The following is a 21,342-nucleotide window of genomic DNA, read 5'->3' on the forward strand; positions in this document are numbered from 1 at the left end:
TTATTAACGATCTTCCTGACTCCCTCCAGAGCTCATGGCAAACATAGTTGTCTACAACAGGGCCTTTATGACCATCTTTTATGAAATCATTGTCTTTTTAAGATCTCTGCAGAAAGAGTAGCTACAGAAAAACACCTAATACAGAAAAACAGAGGCTGAATGAAGTGCCTGGAAGAACCAAGTGAGCAACACCCAAGGCTGCGGCTTCCTGGCAAGGAGTCTTTCCTGTTTGTCACCTTTTCTCGTGAAAGAAACAGGAAAACTGTCCATCCCATGGAGCTCTGCAGAAGGAAGTTGGAGCTGTACGTTGTGTGAGTGGATACAAGCAGGATCAGCAGGTAGAAAGGACTTTGGTAGGGAAGGCTTTACGAGGGAGCACCCTGACTTCACCCAGATAAAAAAGAGACCAAGTCAGTGTGCTGACATGATGGTTAGAAGTGTTCCAGGATAAAAGAGTGTGGATGAGAGCAGGTGGGAGAGATTTGGTTTGCAGAGGTTTGAGGTAGCACTTTCGGTGTCTGAGCAGCCTGAGGTTTGGAGCCAGGGGAAAATACAGAAGCTCTCAAGGACCTTTTGGAATTAGTGGAACTATCACTACTAGCACTAACAGGACAGTGCTGAAAGGGAACTCCTTAGTATTCTCGATGATGAACTAGAGCTTTTTAATTTTCTTGCTACTTGAGAAAATAGCTATGAGTTCTCAGTGATGAGCCTCTGGTATGCAATTCTGAGAACAAGTGTCCATGATGGCACCTCCTGGCAGCTGCTTCATGGCCCCTGTCAGCGCCCTGTCCCTGTGCTGGCCCAGCCCCACTGACCATACACGGTCCCACAGCCCCACTCTGCAGGCACAGCACGGGAAAGGGGAGAGTCGGGGTGGGGAAACTTCCCCCATTTGTGATTTATGACCCTCCTACATTTGCAGCTGCCCCAGCACCCGACCCCCGCCCTGCCCCAGCCTTGTCCCATGTGGAGCTTTGCAGACAGCTCTGCGCCAGGGTCTGGGGAAGAAGCAAGGCTGGGCAGGGCTGTCCGTTCCCCCACACCAGCCCTTGGCCCAGCAGGAAGGTGGAGGTGGCCTCACAGCCAAACTTACCTGTAAACCTGGAATAACTGGCAAGTGCTGGACATGGCCAACAAGAGAAGTTGGGAGTGATGAAGACCCCGAGCCACCTTCCCTGTCTGACCACACCGCAAGGGCACCGACCGGCCTCTTCTGTGCTCTGCACCTGCGTGTCTTCCATGCTTGCCACAAGCCCTGCCTCTGCACCACAAACCCCCGGTGTGAGTCCTTGCTCTGCATGGTCACACACTGCAAGCTACACACTGATATTTTTCTCTCCTGGGCGCTTTCCAGCCCAGACCAGCTCCCCCTAAACTCTTCCCACTTCCCCTGACCTCTCTCCACGTTCCCTGCCCTCTCCCCAGCACAGCCCAGTCTGGCATGGCCCCACACCAGTGCCCACCACAGGGTGCGGCAGAGCTCTGGGCACTCACCCCACAGCCCCAGACCCTCTGAAGGGCACACCAGCTCCTCGGGGGCGGAGAGTGGTGAGCCCCAGGGCTGGGGGGCATCTGTGGCACAAGGCATGGGGAGATCCACTTGTATGATGGAAATGCTGCAATGGAAGCCAGCTCTGTCACACAAGTGCCCACTGCCCGTCCTTGCCTGCGGCCACAGGCCTGCCACACAGCAGGACTGTGTTCCACCAACCAAAGGGTTCAGAAGGAAAGCATGCAAGTGGGAAGAGAGCAGCTGGGGAAAGACCAAGCGCTGGTGCTCCCTGGCACTGCCGCTGTGCCGGGACTCTTTTCTTCTTCCCCTCTGCACACAGGCACTGCTCCCTGCAGCTGCAGAGAAGGTCTTGGAGGAAGGATCTCAGAAGAACAAGTCACTGCAGGGCCCTTTATTTTGTTTAAACACACAGAGGGCATAGCTCATTTGCACAGCCTCCAGGACACAAAATCTGGATCGACTGTGAATTAGAAACCAGAGGAAGACAGACATTTCTTTGTGGAAATCTTTCAGATAAGTAAAAGAAAGTGAAATAGAAGAAATAAAAACCACACCCAAAATTCACCATAAAAAGACCAGCAGAAGACAGGTTTGGTCTGCAAAGAGATATAAGTACTATGCAGAAGACAAGAGGCAGTTTATTCCTACTGAAAAGCATCCAGTGATTAGTTTTTTCAGGGCATCCTTGATCTCATGGTTTCTCATGCTGTAGATGAGGGGGTTCAAGGCTGGAGGCACCACCGAGTACAGAACTGCCACCAGCAGGTCCAGGGATGGGGAGGACGATGGAGGGGGGCTTCAGGTAGGCAAAAGTGCCAGTGCTTATAAACAAGGAGACCACAGCCAGGTGAGGGAGGCAGGTGGAAAAGGCTTTGTGCCGTCCCTGCTCAGAGGGGACCCTCAGCACAGCCCTGAAGATCTGCCCATAGGACAGCACAATGAAAACAAAACACCCAACAGCTAAAAAGAAAGAAACTACAAGTACCCCAACTTCCCTGAGGTAGGCATCTGAGCAGGAGAGCTTGAGGATCTGGGGGATTTCACAGAAGAACTGGTCCACAGCATTGCCTTGGCAGAGGGGTACTGAAAATGTACTGGCAGTGTGCAGCACAGCATAGAGGAACCCACTGCCCCAGGCAGCTGCTGCCATGTGGACACAAGCTCTGCTGCCCAGGAGGGTCCCATAGTGCAGGGGTTTGCAGATGGCAACGTAGCGGTCATAGGCCATGACAGTGAGAAGAAAATACTCTGCTGAGATCAAAAAGAATAACAGAAAGACCTGGGCAGCACATCCTGGGTAGGTGATGGCCCTGGTGTCCCAGAGGGAGTTGGCCATGGCTTTGGGGACAGTGGTGGAGATGGAGCCCAGGTCAAGCAGGGAGAGGTTGAGGAGGAAGAAGTACATGGGGGTGTGGAGGCGGTGGTCACAGGCTACGGCGGTGATGATGAGGCCGTTGGCCAGGAGGGCAGCCAGGTAGATGCCCAGGAAGAGCCAGAAGTGCAAGAGCTGCAGCTCCCGCGTGTCTGCAAACGCCAGGAGGAGGAACTCAGCGATGGAGCTGCCGTTGGACATTTTCTTCCTCTGGGCATGGGGTGCTTTCAAAGTAGAAAAAAGACAGGGAAGAGTCAGGGCATTATTCTCTGAGCAATATCAAAGCCATTTCCCGTAGACGCTCCCATTCTTACACACACAGACCCTTTTCCTTTTCTTAGGAGAACTTCCTTCAGGCCTGTGGCTGGAGCCCTGCTTGGTGCTGGCCGAGCGTGCAATGAAGAGCAGGGCCTCTACCCATGGGCTCTTGAGAAGTCAGCCCTGCTCTGCAGCAGTGGGTTCATGGGATGGGTGCAGGCAGGGGCCAGTCTGGTGTTTGACTTTGTCAGCTGAATCCACTCCTAACGCAGAAGGGGTTGTCAGCACCTGCACTCCCAATGATAAGGACCCAGGAAGGTAAAAATAGTTTTAGAGTTCTAGGGTTTTTTACAGCTGCCTATATCGCCCCTGGGGAGTTTTCTTAGATCTCGGAAGCCTTCAGCATTTCTGCTGCAGTCTGGGAGAACAGCATGAGCCAGGCAAGTCAGGAGGATTGCCTGTGGCTTAGTGCAGAGAGAGGGGAGCTGCTCTGTCCTTCTGTCTAGTTCCCACTTCCACTGTGCTTGCACCTGTCTGAGGTGGAGGGTGATCACGCTCCCATATTTTACTCTGAAAAGCCACCAGACACTGCTGAGAGCAGAGACATCCACTGCAGACCACCAAATGTCTCACCCTTTCTCAAAGTCACAGCACCCTGCTTCTAGCCAAGGACACACTGGGCTCATTTCACCAAGCCCAAGAGCATTTCCTCAGTCATAGCATCTCTGTGCTTCTCCATGGGGCTTTCCGATAACAGAAAGCTGCTGTGAGACAGGTTTGCATCCTGCAGGGCAGCTCACAGCTTGAAGGACGCTCTGAGGTGACAGCCAAGTGACCTACTGTGCTGGCATCTCTGTAAGGGAGAATCAGCTCTTTCCCCAGCCCCACAGACAGCATTGAGCATAACCCCTCAGATGAGAGGAAAGCTGGGACACTTCTTCCCATGGACACAGCTGCATGGGAGGACCCACAAGACCAGTGTGTGTCTCTGCAGCTGAAACTCCCACCCCCACAGAGCCTGACAGCAACAACAAGATAAAAGTAACACAGACAAGTGGAGAACCAAGGAAAAAAGAAGTGATTGACTGGCTCAGAGAGGCAAAGGGAGAGGCAGCTGAGCACTCAGGAAAGAGTTACCCTTCCCCAGCTGTGCATGCCACCTCCCAGGCACCAGCACAGCCAGGCAGTTGTTCTCAGTCCCTGTGCTCTACTTCAGGAGGCTCCTGTCAGACTGACTGATCCCTCAGAGTTACAGCTCCCGAGTCTCAGTGAGCTGTTCAAGCATGACAGCTCCTTTTCCATTTCTCCTGAAAATTCGCCAAGACTAGGAAAGAGAAAACCCAGGCTCTGGAAAGCTCCTTAACTTTATAGCAATCCCTGCTTTGAGCTTCCCCTTGAAAAGTGCCCTTGGGAATGCCCCGGGGCTGATCTGGAGCTGTGAGCAGCCCTGATCCACACAGCACCCTCTTGTCAGCAGAAGGACCCTGCCCTGCTGCAAGTTGCTTCTTCCACCCACAGCTTCTCCCCACTCTGCTGTTGGAGCTCCCCAGGCAGGCTGAGTACTTACCCTGACCAGCGGTAGAGCCCCTGCCCCAGCACACAGCCCCCTGGGGTGCAGGGACCCTGCTCAGCAGGACAGCCCTGGGCACCCCTGGCTGCACACCCAGCTTCACACTCCGCAGCCATCCCCGGGTGAAGGCAGCTGACATGCCCTGTCCCTCTGAGGGTGCAGCAGGGAACCTCTGCTCCAAAGCGCGTCCTTTTTCTCTACACTGCACAAACTGTGAGAGTCCTCCTGACAGATCCCATAGGCTGTGGGATGTGCCAGCTTTAGGAGGTCATTCCAGGAACCATAGCTGCATTGCCCTGCAGCAAGACACTTACCCTGTTAAGGCCTGTCCAGAGTTTTCTTCAGGTCAGCTCTGTGCTCTCCTCTCTCCTCCCACCCCAGGCTGCCTTTAACCTCCCTCTCCCTTCCCTCCTCTCCCCTCGGTGCCTGCAGGCAGTGCCCTCAGCCCTGCTGTGCTTTGCAGAGGAGCTGCTCCTGGGCAGAGCTGTCTCTCTGAAATGCTGCCTGCTTGCCAGGAGCTCCCTCCACCCCAGGAGCCCAGCCCAGCTCAGCAGCAGAGGACCAGCCCAAGGCAGCACTTTCTCTGCCCCCTTGGGCTCCATCCAGGTGTTCCTGGGGCTCCAGGGGAACCTGCTGGGAAACAGCCTGAAGGAATCACTGATGTTTATTCCCTCAGCTAGGGAGAGCCACTTCTTTATGAATTAAAATTTTCCACTCTGAGACAAAGTTACATCTACATGCGACCTCTTTTTCTTTCCAGAAATGTAATCCTTCTCTCAGAGTTACTTTTAATGTACCACTTTTTCGTGATATTTTTTAGACAGGATACTCAGAGAGTGAAAGGCAGGGATCTCCTTTACACCTGCTGAGGGAAGGGATCCATGGGTCAGTGGTGGCGTTTCATCCTGCATTTCTACTCATGGCATTTGAAGGAGACTCAGCTCCCTCCCATGCACACCACAAAGCCACAGGAGGTGGGATTCCTCTTGACTCTCTTCAGGTGTGCACAAAATAGACACCTGCATGTGAGCTCCATCTCTCAGCTCCCATCTGAATTAAGGGAGAGCAAAGGCAGGAGTCAGGTGTTCAGACGCAAATACCTGGTGACATTTGAGTTGTCAGAGGTGGTCCAAGATACATGTAGGTAACTGCAAGATCCAACTGAGAAGTTCATAGAGCCTAGGGATCATCTCAGACATAATTTATAAACTGGGTGAGAAATTCCTTTGGCCAAGTGAAATGACAGCTGATACCTTGCTAAAGACCAAAAGAACCTTGTCCTACTCATTGTCTTCATGGCAGTTTATACAGGTACTCATATGAATGATCACAGTCATGCACCATAGGGACAGCTAGGTCTCTCTTTTTTCCATTGGCTGAATTTACTATACCTCCACTGAATACAATGGCATTTGTCCCATATTTGTCCCCACATTGCCTAACTGAATTCAGGGTAGGTGTTCTATTTAATGTTCCAATCCAGGCCTAGAGAAATACATGAGAAGCCAAGGCTGGCATGGACCTCACAGGAGCTGCAGGAAAGCAATTCCCATTCAGGGTGGGTGAGTCACAGGTGCCCCAGATGGCATCACAGAGTGCATGATTTAGATCCTGTGCGCCTTTGAAAAGTATCTCAGATCTTCCCACTGGCTTCTCCTTCTTTGACAGTCCCACTGGCCCAGATGCATGAAATGTCCAACAGCAGCTCCATCACCCAGTTCATTCTCCTGACGTTTGCAGAAACATGGGAGCTGCAGCTCTTGCATCTCTGGCTCTTCCTGGGCATCTACCTGGCTGCCCTCCTGGGAAATGGCCTCATCATCATCGCCATAGCCTCTGAACCACCACCTCCACACACCCATGTACTTCTTCCTCCTCAGCCTCTCCCTCCTCGACCTGGGCTCCATCTCCACCACTGTCCCCAAAGCCATGGCCAACTCCCTCTGGGACACCAGGGCCATCTCCTACCCAGGATGTGCTGCCCAGGCATTTCTGTTAGTCTTTTTGATCTCAGCAGAGTATTTCTTCTCACTGTCATGGCCTATGACCGCTACGTTGCCATCTGCAAACCCCTGCACTATGGGACCCTCCTGGGCAGCAGAGCTTGTGTCCACATGGCAGCAGCTGCCTGGGGCTCTCGGTTTCTCCATGCAGTGCTACACACAGCCAATACATTTTCAGCTACCCCACTGCCAAGGCAATGCTGTGGACCAGTTCTTCTGTGAAATCCCCCAGATCCTCAAGCTGTCCTGCTCAGATGCCTACCTCAGGGAAGTGGGGGTACTTGTGGTTAGTGCCTGTTTAGTCTTTGGTTGTTTTGTTTCCATTGTGCTGTCCTATGGGCAGATCTTCAGGGCTGTGCTGAGGGTCCCCTCTGAGCAGGGACGGCACAAAGCCTTTTCCACCTGCCTCCCTCACCTGGCTGTGGTCTCCTTGTTTGTAAGCACTGCCATGTTTGCCTACCTGAAGCTGCCCTCCATGTCCTCCCCATCCCTGGACCTGCTGGTGGCATTGCTGTACTCGGTGGTGCCTCCAACCGTGAACCCCCTCATCTACAGCATAAGAAACCATGAGATCAAGGATGCCCTGAGAAAACTAATCACTGGATGCTTTTCAGAAGGAATAATTTGCCTCTTGTCTTTTGCATAGGACTTATATCTTAGTATAGCTTGTCTTCTTATGTTTTTCCTAACGTGATTTTGGGGTTTGAGTGTGGTTTTTGTTTGGTTTGTCTTTGTTGCTTTGTTTTTTTGCTCATCTGAATGCTTTCCACAAAGAAATATCTTTATTTCTCTGGTTTCTAATTCACACTCTATCCAGCTTTTGTGTGCCCTGGACACCGTGCAAATGAGGAGCCGTACCCTCTGTGTGTTTAAACAAAATAAAGGGCCCTGCAGTGACTTGTTCTTCTGAGATCCTTCCTCCAAGACCTTCTCTGCAGCTGCAGGGAGCAGTGCCTGTGTGCAGAGGGGAAGAAGAAAAGAGTCCCGGCACAGCAGGCAGTGCCAGGGAGCACCAGCACTTGGTCTTTCCCCAGCTGCTCTCTTCCCACTTGCATGCTTTCCTTCTGAACCCTTTGGTTGGTGTAAAGCCTGAGTGCTCTTCAAGCATGGTTAGAGTCCTGCTGTGTGGCACGCCTGTGAAAATGGGGAAATGGGGACATAACAAAATTCTGCAGGGAATCTAGCACAGGCATAGGACAGTGTAGGACAGACTGCAATGGGGATGACTGAGAGCATTGCAGCAGCTGGTACCATCACCAGCCAACACAGTTGAGATGCTTATCTTCTCCACTCTGGCTGCTGTCTCTTCCAATGAGGCCCATGAGAAGACACCAGGTCCTTACAGCCCCAGGGCATTGTTGCCTCCTCACCCACCATCTGTCGAGCCTTTCCTGCACCCGGCATTGCACACCCCCACATCCCACTGCTCCTTGGAGGAGCCGCAAGCATGCTGTGAGGTAACGGGCCCCCTTTCCCAGAGGATGGGGGTCAGGGCTTGGCTGTCCTGCTTGGTGGGGTGAGTGCCCAGAGCTCTGCGGCACCGTGTAGTGGGCACTGCTGTGGGGCCATGCCAGACTGGGCTGCGCTGGGGAGAGGGCAGGGGAAGTGGAGGGAGGTCAGGGGAGGTGGGAAGAGTTTAGGGGGAGCTGTACTGGGCTGGAAAGTGCCCAGGAGAGAAAAATATCAGTGTGTAGTTTGTAGTGTGTGACCATGCAGGGCAAAGACTCACACCAGGGGTTTGTGGTGCAGAGGCAGGGCTTGTGGCAAGCATGGAAGACATGCAGGTGCAGGAGAGAGGAGGCTGGTCTGTGCCCTTGGTGGTGTGGACAGACAGGGAAGGTGGCTCAGGGTCTTCATCACTCCCAGTGTCTCTCATTGGCCATTTCTACCACTTGCTGGTCACACCATATTTAAGGGTGAGTTTTGCTGTGAGGCCTTCTCCATCTTCCTGGTGGTCCAAGGGCTGGTGTGAGGGAACAGCCAGCCCTGCCCAGCCTCTCTCCTTCAGCAGACCCTGGAGCAGAGCTATCTGCAAAGCCCCATGTGGGACAAGGCTGCAGCAGGCCAGGAGTCGGGACAGGTACAAAGCACGAATTTCTGTTGCCTCTGTTGTGGAGGTATGTGCGTAGGAAAAGAAAAGCTCACCTGGAGATGCTGGTTGCAAGGGAATTCAGAAGCAAACAGAAGAGCTTTGGTCACTTCTGAGAGACCAAGGCTGAACAAGGAAAATGCAGGGCTGCTGCTGAATGGGCAAGGTGATTTAATATCAGCATACACAGCTGGGGCTGAAGGAATGAATGCCTGCTGTGCCTGAGTCTTTACTGAAATGGTCTCCAGGCCCTGTGCTCAGGGAAAGGCTTCAAGGAAGAGGAGAGCATGCACTGGCAGGGAAGTCAGGAAATCCCGCAAGGACTGATGCCAGTTTCTGTCCCTGCGGGGGACTAATCGTGGCAATGGCACAGGCGGGGGGGCTGCCTGGCTGGAAGGAGGCGTTTTGGAAAGGTCTTGGTGGAAAGCGAGATGGACAGGACGCAGCCGTGTGCCTTGGAAGCAAGGGAGGACAGGAGCACCCTGGGCTATACGAACGGAGCACGGCCAGCTGATTGAGGGAAGAGATTATGCAGAACACTGTGTCCAGATTTCAGATCCCAATATAGGAAAGGTGTCGGCAAGCTGGAGCCAGTTTAGCAAAGGCCCCCCATAATGGTCCGAGGCAGGAACAGTTTACCTGTGAGGAGAGGCTGAGGGAGCTGGGCTTGTCCAGCCTGGAGAAAGGAAGATCTTGGGCAAAACATGTAGCAGCATTGCAGAGTTCCCAGGAAGACTGAGTCAGGCTCGTGTCCATGGTACAAGACACAAGCACAAGAGGCAATGGGCTGAAACAAGAGGGTTAGTGCACATATAGATATATACATTTCCAACATGAGGATAGCCAGATGCTGGAAGCTGTTTCCCAGGGAGTATGTGCCAGCTCTATCCCAGAAAGTGACTAAGGCATGTTTGGATAAAGCCCTGAGTAATCTGGTGTGGCCCTGCTTTGAGCAGCAGGTTTTTTCCAGAAACCTCCTGAGGTCCCTTCCAGCCTGAAAGATGCTTTCCTTCCTTCCCCTTCATGCTTTCAAATTAGCAAGAGCTCTCAGGGTCTCCCTGACCACAGAAATAATTCACATCAGGTGCAGGGATGATTTATATGTGCCCCCATATATACAGCCCTGACCGTATCAAGAATCCATCAATATGTGTTTTTGAGATTTCCCCAGGTGTATCAGTATCTATTAAAAGAAAAAAAAAAAACACCACTGACATTCCGAAACATAAATATATGCAACACAGCAGTCCACATCTTTGGTAGCAGACTTGAAGTAGTGGAAGGTGTAGTGGGGCATCCTGCTGAAGTGAAATAAGCTGAGTTTTGATTTTGAGGTGGCAGAAGGAGGACATGTATTTCAGGGCTGGCATACAGAGAGAAATAGAAGATTCAAGCAAGTGTGGGGCTGTAATAGCTTGGGTGCGAGAGGAGCATGATGAGGGTATTGGAAGAAGGCAGGCGGGTTGTGGGGAACTCACAGGCCTTGACCAATCCTTGCTTAACCACAGCTTTGTGTTTGAAGCAACAGCCAGTAAGGACAGGAGGGCATCATTATGGCTTGGGAGATCCCAGGGTCCAAGTGTGGTGGGGAAAAGGGGATGTAACTAAAGTCTGCTGGGAAACCAGCACAGGCACAGGACAGTGTAGGACAGCCTGCAATGGGGATGACTGAGAGCATTGCAGCAGCTGGGACCACCACCAGCCAACACAACTGAGATCCTTATCCTCTCCACCTTGGCTGCTGTCTCTTCCACTGAGTCCCATGAGCAGACACCAGGTTCTTATAGTCCCAGGGCATTGTTGCCTCCTCACCCACCCTCTGTCGAGCCTGTCCTGCACTCAGCATTGCACACCCCCACATCTCACTGCTCCTTAGAAGAGCCCCAAGCATCCCGTGAGGTAATGGGACCCCTCTCCCAGAGGATGGGGGTCAGGGCTTGGCTGTCCTGCTTGGTGAAACACATCAAGGGTTTTCACAGCCACACTCTACATTTGATTTTTCCAACTCTAAGTAGTGCCTCTGACTTCCTGCTTCACCAGCCCCCAGCGACGGTCCCTTTTCTGGTCATGCCCTCCATGGCCTATTCAGGGATGGCCCTCACTGGAGCCCACTAACACGCTTGCAAACTTGAGGCTTGCTGCTGACTTTTAAGTCTCTAGGGGCTTCTTCATTCTTTCAGGATTTGCAGTTCAGGAAGTCAGCACCAGAGGGCTCATTAACATGCAAGACACCCTAACAAGTCCAGTCGCTGTGCATCATTTTCCTTTAAGTCTTCAATTCTGATGTGGTTAATTAGAGCAGGTTCAGGAGTGTAATCAAAGTGAAATGATATGAACACTAAACAACACCAAATAGAAAAGGTTTCTTTTTCTCCATGTTATTTTTCTTCTTATACATAGAATCATACAAACATTTAGTTTGGAAAAGACCTTCAAGATCATCGAGTCCAACCATCAGCCATGCCCACTAAACCATGTTATGGAGTACCCTGTCTACACGCTCTTTGAATACCTCCAGGGATGGTAACTCAACCGCTTCCCTGGGCAGCCTATTCCAATGTCTGACAACCTTCTCAGCAAAAAAAATTTTCCTAATATCTAACCTAAATCTCCCTTGCTGCAACTTGAGGCCATTTCCTCTCGTCCTATCTCCAGCCACCTGACAGAGAGACCAGCACCCACCTCACTACACCCCCCTTCAGGTAGTTGTAGAGAACTATAAGGTCTCCCCTCAGCCTCCTCTTCTCCGCACTAAACAGCCCCAGCTCCCTGAGCCGCTCCTCATAAGACTTATGCTCCAGGCCCCTCACCAACTTGGTTGCCCTTCTCTAGACATGTTCCAGCAACTCAATGTCTTTCCTGTAGTGAGGGGCCCAAAACTGAACACAGGACTCGAGGTGCGGCCTCACCAGTGCCGAATCCAGGGGAACAATCATCTCCCTGCTCCTGCTGGCCACAGTATTTCTGATACAGGCCAGGATGCCATTGGCCTTCTTGGCCACCTGGGCACGCTGCTGACTCAGATTCAGCCAGCTGTCAACCAGCACGCCCAGGTCTTTCTCTGCCGGGCAGCTTTCCAGCCGCTCTTCCCCAAGCCTGTAGCCCTGCATGAGGTTGCTGTGACCGAAGTGCGGGACCCGGCACTTGGCCTTGGTGAACTTCATACGATTAGCCTCAGCCCATGGATCCAGCCTGTCCAGATTGCTCTGTAGAGCCTCCCCACCCTCAAGCAGATCGACCCTGCCTCCCAACTTGGTGTCATCTGCAAACTTGCTGAGGGTGCACTCAATCCCCTCATCCAAATCACTGATAAAGATATTAAACAGAACGGGGCCCAACACCGAGCCCTGGGGAACGCCACTTGTGACCTGCCGCCAGCTGGATTTCACCCCATTCACCACAACCCTCTGGGCTCCTCCATCCAGCCAGTTTTTCACCCAGCGAAGCGTACACTTGTCCAAACCATGAGACACCAGCTTCTCAAGGAGTATGCCATGAGAGACAGTGTCAAAGACCTTGCTGAAGTCAAGGTAGATAACATCCACAGCCTTTCCCTCATCCACTAGGTGGGTCATAGAAGGAGATCAGGTTGGTCAAGCAGGACCTGCCTTTCGTAAACCCATGCTGACTGGGCCTGATCCCCTGCTTGTCCCGGACTTGCCATGTGAGTGCTCTCAAGACAAACCGTTCCATAATCTTCCCTGGTACCGAGGTCAGGCTGACAGGCCTGTAGCTCCCCGGATCCTCCCTCTGACCCTTCTTGTAAATGGCAGTCACATTGGCAAGCCTCCAGTCCTCTGGGACCTCCCCTGTTGACCAGGATCGCTGATAGATGATGGAGATTGGCTTGGCAAGGACCTCCACCAGTTCCCTCAGTACTCTTGGATGGATCCCATCAGGTCCCATAGATTTGTGAGTGTCCAGATGGCGTAGTAGGTCACTAACTATTTCCTCCTGGATTAAGGGGGGTATGTTCTGCTCTTCATCCTCACCTTCCAGCTCAGGGGGCGGAGTACCCTGAGGATAACTGGTCTCCTTATTAAAGACTGAGGCAAAGAAGGCATTAAGTACCTCGGCCTTTTCCTCACCTCTGGTGGCTACGTTCCCTTCTGTATCCATTAAAGGATAGATCTTCTCCTTGGGATTCTTGTTACTGTTAACATATTTGTAAAAACACTTTTAGTTGTCCCTTACAATAGTGGCCAGATTTAGTTCTAGATGAGCTTTTGCCTTTCTAATTTCCTCTCTGTATGATCTAACAAGATCCCTGTACTTCTCCCAAGCTGCCCGCCCTGTCTTCCAGAGATGATATACTCTCCTTTTTTCCTTGACGCCTTGCAAAAGCTCCCCATTCAGCCAGTCCAGTCGTTTTCCTCGGCGGTTCGACTTGCGGCACATGGGAATAGCCTGGTCCTGAGCCATTAGGATTCCCTTCTTAAAGACTGTTCATTCCTCCTGGACCCCTTTGCCCTTCAGGACCGTCTCCCAAGGGACTCTTTCAACCAGTGCCTCGAAGAGGCCAAAGTTTGCCCTCCGGAAGTCCATAGTGGTGGTTTTGCTGACCACCCTCCTTGCCTCACCAAGAATTGAGAATTCTATCATTTCATGGTCGCTAAGCCCAAGACGGCCTCCGACCATCACACCTCCCACCACTCCTTCCCTGTTCGTAAACAACAGATCTAGCAAGGCTCCTCCCCTGGTTGGCTCACCTACCAGCTGTGTCACAATGTTGTCTTCCACACACTCCAGGAACCTCCTAGATTGTTTACTCACTGCTGTGTTGTATTTCCAGCAGATATCTGGAAAGTTAAAATCCCCCACAAGGACAAGGGCACACGATTCTGAGACTACTGCCAGCCACTTGTAGAATGATTCATCCGTCTCTTCAACCTGGTCAGGTGGTCTGTAACAGTCTTCCAGCACAATATCTGCCTTATTGGCTTTCCCTCTCATCCTCACCCATAAGCACTCCACCTTGTCATCAGAATTGTGTAGCTCTGTCCAGTCCAAACATTCCCTAACATAGCGAGCCACCCCACCACCTCTTCTACCTTGCCTATCCCTTCTGAAGAGCTTGTATCCATCCATTGCAGCACGCCAGTCATGGGAGTCGTCCCACCATGTTTCCTTGATGGTGACTAAGTCTTATCTATCCTGCTGCACGATGTCTTCCAGCTCCTCCTGTTTATTGCCCATGCTGCGTGCATTGGCATAGATGCATTTGAGCTGGCCTATCGAATCCACCCCTAACATCAGCATGCTGCCCCCAGGCTCATCTCTGGTGCACCTAGTTTTATCCCTTATCCCCTTCAAACCTCGTTTAAAGCCCTCTCTATGAGCCCCGCCATCTCATGAGCGAGGATTCTGTTTACCCCTTTGAGTTAGCTGAAAAGCATCTGTCACTAGCAAGCCCGGTGCCGTGTAAACCTCCCCATGATCAAAAAACCCCAAATTCCACTGATGGCACCAGCCTCTGAGCCACGTATTAACCAGGTGTGTTTTTCTGTTCCTTTCAGTGTATTTCCCTGCCCCTGAAGGGATTGAGGAAAACACTACCTGTGCTCCTGGTCCTTCCACTAACCGCCCCAGTGCCCTGAAGTCCGTTTTGATTGCCTTTGGATTTCTCTCTGCAATCTCATCACTGCCAACCTGCACAACCAGCAATGGGTAATAATCAGAGGTCCGAACCAGACCAGGGAGTTTCCTGGTAATGTCTTTTACCCAGGCCCCAGGGAGGCAGCAGACTTCCCTGTGGGATGGGTCAGGTCTGCATATTGGGCCCTCTGTCCCCCTCAGAAGGGAGTTGCCTATGACAATTACCCTCCTTTTTCTTTTTTCATTTTCTTTTGCCTGACTGAGCCTAGGCACCTCCCTAGATAGGGCTTCATCTACACCCTGATCTTCACTGACCTGGTCCTCAAGTGCCAGAGCCCCATACCTGTTGTGTAGGGGCAACTGCGAAGGTGAGGGAGTCCAGGAGGGGATTCGCCTGCCTCCCCGAGCAGGGACCTCTATCCATTCCCCTCCATCTCTTAGGTCCCCTCCTGCCTGGTGGCAAGATGGCAGGGGAACCTCCACTTCTTGCGGAGCCTCCATCTGCTGCCTCTGCCTCAGGGATGGTAGGGTGTGGGCCCACCAATCTATCTCCCTCTCACACTCCCTGATACTCCTCAACCTTTCCACTTCTCCTTCAGCTCTACTGCCAGGCTGAGCAGTTCATTCACCTGGTCACACCTCACACGAGAGGTGCCCCCGCTGCCCTCCGTCATCAGTGATAGACTCAGGCACTCCCTGCAGCCAGAGACCTGGACAGCTGCACGTTTCCATGGGAGCTCTGTCTGCGTCGCCACATTTTTCCTAGCAATGGCTTGCATCTGAGTGGCAACCATCCCTGGGTCTCCCTCTGGGCCGATGCCCACCGCTTGAGTAGCCTTCTTGAGCTGGGAAGAGGGGGGGCTGCGCCCTACCTGCGCGCCCTACCTGCGCGCCCTGCCTGCGCGAACAGATGCACAAACTGCCGTGCCACGCCCTTTGTAATGCGCCACACCCTGTTTGCCCGCCTGTGGAGGACCTTGGCTGGACCGAGGGGCCTGGGGAGGATATTGACCATGACAAGACTGCAGTGCTCCCGTGAGAGAATAAGAAAGGATGAGAAGAATGCCTGGGAAACTAAGTTTAAGGAATGTGTTGACCGTTTGCAGTTGTGATAAGGAACCTGAAAAAAGCCACCCAATGAGGGGTGAGAAAAACAACTTCTGACAACTTTCTGACCAATAAGGGACAGACATATGTACAAGGTAACAAGTATAATAGGTATAAATTTGCTGGCTTTTGGTATTAAAAATACCCTTCTTTGCTTGTACTATAAGAATGCTTACTTGTCGTTTGTCCGTCTCGACCACGACACCCGGTACCTGGGGGTAGTACCGATACCCCTACTGGTACTCCGGGGTACAACTGCTGTCCCTGCTGGCGCCCGGCGGTAGACCTGCCCTCCCTACCTGACCCTCTGGGGTACGCATTCTATCCCTACCTGATGCTCCGGGGTAGAACCTGGCCACCATTCCCACAATGTCGGGGTAGACCTGGCCTCCCTACCGGCAAGCGCGTTGTTGACCTGGCCTCCCTACCCATGCGGGTGGGGTAGACCTGGTGTCCCCTATGTGATCCTCCGGCATACCACTGGTACCCTTACTGGTACTCCAGGGTAGTACCGATACCCCCACTAGTACTCTGTGGAAGCACCAGTACCCCTCCCCCCCGGGTACTTGGGGGTAGTACCGATACCCCTACTGGTACTCCGGGGTACAACTGCTGTCCCTGCTGTCGCCTGGCGGTAGACCTGCCCTCCCTACCTGACCCTCTGTGGTAGGCCTCGTATCCCTACCTGATGGTCCGGGGTAGACATGGCCACCCTACCGGCGCTGGCGAGGTAGACTTGGCCTCTCTACCGGCACAGGCATGGTAGACTGGGCCTCCCTGCTGGCGCCGCTGGGGTAGACCTGGCCTCCCTGTCCGCAAGCTTGGGGTAGACCTGGCCTCCCTACAAACAAGCACGGGGTTGACCTGGGCTTCCCAACCATGGGGGTGGGGTAGACCTGGCGTCCCGATCTCATCCTCCTGGGTAGTGCCAGTACCCCTACTGGTACTCCAGGGTAGTAGCGGTACCCCTGCTGGTACCCCAGGGTACACCTGCTGTCCCTACTGGCGCACTGGGTTAGACCTCACACCCGTACCGGCAAGCGCAGGGTTGACGTGGCCTCGCTAACCATGGGGGTGGGGTAGACCTGCCGTCCCAACCTCATCCTCCCAGGTAGCACCGTTACCCCCACTGGAACTCCAGGGTAGGTACCAGTACCCCTACTGGTAACCCGGGGTACACGTGCTGTCCCTACTGGCGCTGTGGTCTAGACCTGGCCACCCTACCTGAAGCTCCGGAGTAGTACCAGTACCCCTACTGGTATTCAGGGGTACACCTGGCGTCACAATGGGAGCGCGGGGGTAGACCCACCCTCCCTACCTGACCCTCTGGCTTCGGCCTGCTACCCCTACCTGATGCTCCAGGTAGGCCTGGTGTCCCTACCCGCATGGACAGGGTAGACCAGGCCTCCCTACCTGACCATCAGAGGTAGGCCTGGCGTCCCTTCCAGACGCTCTGGGGTAGTACCAGTGCCCTTACTGGTGCTTCAGGGTACTAGCGGTACCCCTACTGGTACCCCAGGGTACACCTGCTGTCCCTACTGGTGCTCCGGGCTAGACCTGGCCTCCCTACCCATGCGGGTGGGGTAGACCTGGCGTCCCCTACGTGATCCTCCGGCATACCACCGGTACCCTTACTGGTACTCCAAGGTAGTCCCGATACCCCCACTAGTACTCCGGCGTAGCACTGGTACCCCCCCTGGATACTCCAGGGTAGTACCGATACCCCTACTGAAATTCCAGGGTACAACTGCTGTCCCTGCTGTCGCCCGGCGGAAGACCCGCCCTCCCTACCTCACCCTCTGGCGTCAGCCTGGTACCCCTACCTGATGCTCCAAGTCGGTCTGGCGTCCCTACCCGCACAGACAGGGTAGAACATGCCTCCCAGCCTGACCATCGGGGGTAGGCCTGGCGTCCCTTTCTTACGCTCCGGAGTAGTACCGGTACCCTTACTGGTACTCCAGGGTAGTAGCGGTACCCCTGCTCGTACCCCGGGGTACACATGCTGTCCCTACTGGCGCACTGGGTTAGACATGGGCCCCCTACCAGCAAGCGCAGGGTTGACCTGGCCTCCCTACCCATGCGGGTGGGGTAGACCTGGCGTCCCGACCTCATCCTCCTGGGTAGCACCGGTACCCCTACTGGTACTCCAGGGTAGTAGCGGTACCCTTACTGGTAACCCGGGGTACACCTGCTGTCTCTACTGGCGCTCGGGGCTAGACCTGGCCTCCCTACCAGCATGGGTGTGGTAGACCTGGCATCCCTGCTGGCTCCGGTGGGGTAGACCTGGCCTCCCTGCCAGCAATGTCAGGGTAGACCTGGCCCTCCCTACCAGCGTGGGCGTGGTAGACCTGGCATCCCTTCCCTGTGCTAGGGCTCTCATGGCCTTTTCTATCCTAGCCAAATCCTCGTTGACTGCTACCCTTAAGGATTGAAATTTTTGATTTTGTTGTACGAGGGAGGTTATTCCTCTACCAGCTCCAGCAGCTCCGACTGCCGTGAGGGTTGCCACCGTGAGGGCTGTAAAGGGCTCACGTTTTTGTATGTGATGGGCTTGAGTAGTTTGATAGTCATAAACAAAATCTTCGGGATGGTAAATAAGCCTAGGTATCACAGCTACTTGTATACGATATTCAGTTGTCTAATTAAAGACCTTTAGGTATATACAAGGTGTAACGCCAGTTTGGGAACAAATCCACTTAGTATTATCTGCAGGAATCAACCACTCAGCTCTTATTTCTCCTGATTTGCGAGTTGTGTTACACAGGTGTCGTTTGCCTTTCGGGACATTTCCTATTGTCGTGGTTTAACCCCAGCCAGCAGCTAAGCACCACGCAGCCGCTCACTCACTCCCCCCCACCCAGTGGGATGGGGGAGAAAATCGGGAAAAAGAAGCAAAACCCACGGGTTGAGATAAGAACAGTTTAATAGAACAGAAAAGAAGAAACGAATAATGATAATGATGACACTAATAAAATGACAACAGCAAAAATGAAAGGATTGGAATGTACAAATGAAGCGCAGTGCAATTGCTCACCACCCTGCCGACCGGCACCCAGCTAGTCCCCGAGCGGCGATTCCCCGCCCCCCACTTCCCAGTTCCTATACTAGATGGGATGTCACATGGTATGGAATACCCTGTTGGCCAGTTTGGGTCAGGTGCCCTGGCTGTGTCCTGTGCCAACTTCTTGTGCCCCTCCAGCTTTCTCGCTGGCTGGGCATGAGAAGCTGAAAAATCCTTGACATTAGTCTAAACACTACTAGCAGCAACTGAAAACATTGGTGTTATCAACATTCTTCTCATACTGAACTCAAAACATAGCACCGTACCAGCTACTAGGAAGACAGTTAACTCTATTCCAGCTGAAACTAGGACACCTATACACTTTCCTTTTCCCGATACTTGGGACATTGTTATCCCTTGCTTACATCCAGATTCCTTATTCCACAAGCACTGAGCTGGATTTGTTCCGTTGGCCTTTTTAAATCTACTGTCCACCCCAATAGCTTCATAAAAGGGTGGCCGAATGTTGTAACATAACCAACAATGCTCAGTTATATTAGGGTAGGTGGCATTCAGTACTTGATAGCTGGCTTGAAGCATATCCCACAATGGGCTGACTTCGTGTGCAAGAGTCGAGGGTTTGATTTTTGTTGATACGCCCTGGGGTGTTATTTTCAGTGACGTTTATGTTAGGAAAGATTGTAACAGTATGTACAATACTGTTACTATCATCTTCCTCTGCTATGACTGGATTTGGTCCCACACCGGAGGGTTCATTGGGCACTGGCTCCTTCCGTATTAAAATTATTCCCCCTGTATCAGTGCCTGGTTCCCAAAACCTGATTCCCCATGTTCTCCCTATAGTCCATCCTAGATCCTCAGGTTTCGAAATGTTAAGATAAATATGCCAACAGGTGCCTCCTCGAACCGTACCTTGAGGCCCATAGGTGGGTTTTTGACATCCTGGCGGTCCCCATCCTACAGTTAAAAATTGGTCTTTTCCTGCCCCTGGTGCCCGTTCTGATGCTATTGATTCACAGCCCCAATATGCACAGTAATATTCAGCTGGGTGATTGCAGTATTCTTTTCCTGGATTATTAGCTGGACACATATAAAAGGCTTTATGCTGAACTGTATACTTGCGAGTATTCTCATCAATGGGGGCCCATCCATGGTATGACCTTACTAGGGAACTTAAGTGGGCCGTGAAAGAGGGAGCGCCCAGGGTAATTCTATTTTGTATGACAACTGAGTGTTCTAATTGTATTAGTGACCATTTGAAGGGTTGATGGCTGACCTTGCCAGATACCGTATGCCCAACAAGCAAATACCACAGTAACATCATCCAAACACGGATTGCTGGTGGGGTTCCCCAAGGAACACCAATAGGTGTCGATGTCAATTCCCGATTATCTCTTTGCCAGGGCATACCTGGTCGGGCTCTCAGAGTCCATTTTTCCTCTCGAAGTGTCTGTTTCTCGCTATTACCCGCCGATGATCTCACGGTGTACTCACACGTCCTTTTCCGTACGCCTCTGCCTACTTCGCCTACTCCGGTGCCTGGAGCAGCGAGGTTTCTCATCTTCTCGGCAGCAGTCGTACTTCTTAAGGGCGTGTTTTCCACTTGCAAAGCCCTTACGGGATTCATCTCCTCTCCAGGAACTGTGCAGAATATTTTATGTTACCTGGGAAATGACAAGACACTCGCAGGATTCAGGGTTATAGGAGCTTCAGGTTGGTTAGGGATTTCCCGCAGCTACCCCCCCCCCGTAAGGCAAACGTGTTTAGTCCCCTTCTCCTTTGGGTACACTGTGTACAGCCGTCCCTAAATGGGTGGTTGTTCCTACAGTGTGTCCACCAGCATTCCTTACACAAATTTTATTTAAGAGCAGAATCCATTTTAGTGATACGTCTAGCTCACTTTCACGCGAATCTGATAGCACACCGCCTTATAGTTTCAGGCCAATCGTTCTCATATACTTCCCAGGCTTCAGGTACTAATAATTCCCACCCACAAATTAGTCTATTAATTCCCACTCTATTCAATTGGTCTCCACGGGGGAATTGGTACTCTCGACACTTCATACAATAATAATGTCTCCTTCTAGAACTACAATACCATTTCTGACCGTACTTTACACAGTTACAAAACACCCAACTCCAATGGTTGTGGTTACGATGCTTTAAATACGGAATCTCGCTAAAATATTCCGGTGGTCTAGGGACTTCAGTCTCCACTTCACAACAAAAAGGTAAGTACTTAGGAGTTCCTGTTAATTTATATATATATACCAGCTCCGCTGGTTTGATGAGCTATCCGTTCTGTACGCCGAGGAGTAAAGTTCACCACCTGTAAATTATTTCCAGGTGATACCTGGAGCCACTGGTATAAAGTAGGTTTTACCGTTCTTCCAAAAGGATTCATTCATACATGCAGTTCCTTTTTTTTTTTTTTTTATCACTAGTTTTACGTCTTCTGAAGTCTTTGCTACTTCCCACTGGTCTCTTGGCTAAAGGTCCTTTAATTCGCGAGGCGTGCGTCCATCCTCGTTCTGCAGTCCGGACAGCAGTTTCTGTGGTAAGTAAAACAAGAAAGGGCCCCTCCCACCTAGGAGTGAGAGAGGATTCTTTCCAGGCTCTGATTAATACCATATCGCCTGGCTTCACTGAATGTATGGATATATCTAAGGGTGGCCTCTGTACCACCATTCCCTTCTTTCGCAATTGCTCTCTCCTTTTCATCAGCAGAACAATATAAGGGTTAATACTATCTTCATCTAAAGTAGGGTAATTGGCTGGGCATTCCATATCATAGGGCATGCCATATAACA

At 52.2% G+C, this 21,342-nt stretch overlaps 1 protein-coding gene and 2 pseudogenes across 2 annotated transcripts; 1 reads left to right on the forward strand and 2 right to left on the reverse strand.

Moving 5' to 3' along the window:
- Window positions 1–2,131: 2,131 nt before the first annotated feature.
- Window positions 2,132–3,089, reverse strand: LOC115337753 (annotated as a pseudogene).
- Window positions 3,090–6,752: 3,663 nt separating this feature from the next.
- On the forward strand, window positions 6,753–7,365 carry LOC115337755 (annotated as a pseudogene).
- A 10,799-nt stretch (window positions 7,366–18,164) lies between these two features.
- Window positions 18,165–20,960, reverse strand: LOC115337761. Of its 2 annotated transcripts, XM_041121667.1 has the most exons (4): window positions 20,916–20,960; window positions 20,646–20,781; window positions 18,886–20,196; window positions 18,165–18,300 (listed from the first exon to the last, which is right to left on the reverse strand). In XM_041121667.1, exon 3 carries the CDS (start codon window positions 20,157–20,159, stop codon window positions 19,068–19,070), a length of 1,092 nt encoding a protein of 363 aa, XP_040977601.1. In that variant the 5' UTR covers window positions 20,160–20,196; window positions 20,646–20,781; window positions 20,916–20,960; the 3' UTR covers window positions 18,165–18,300; window positions 18,886–19,067. The 2 variants fall into 2 exon arrangements, with proteins under 2 accessions (XP_040977601.1, XP_029862028.1); XM_030006168.2 differs by lacking the exon at window positions 20,646–20,781 and having other exon boundaries at window positions 20,916–20,950.
- Between the last annotated feature and the right edge of the window lie 382 nt (window positions 20,961–21,342).

Source organism: Aquila chrysaetos (assembly GCF_900496995.4).
Source record: "Aquila chrysaetos chrysaetos chromosome W unlocalized genomic scaffold, bAquChr1.4 W_unloc_6, whole genome shotgun sequence".
Lineage (NCBI taxonomy): Eukaryota > Metazoa > Chordata > Aves > Accipitriformes > Accipitridae > Aquila > Aquila chrysaetos.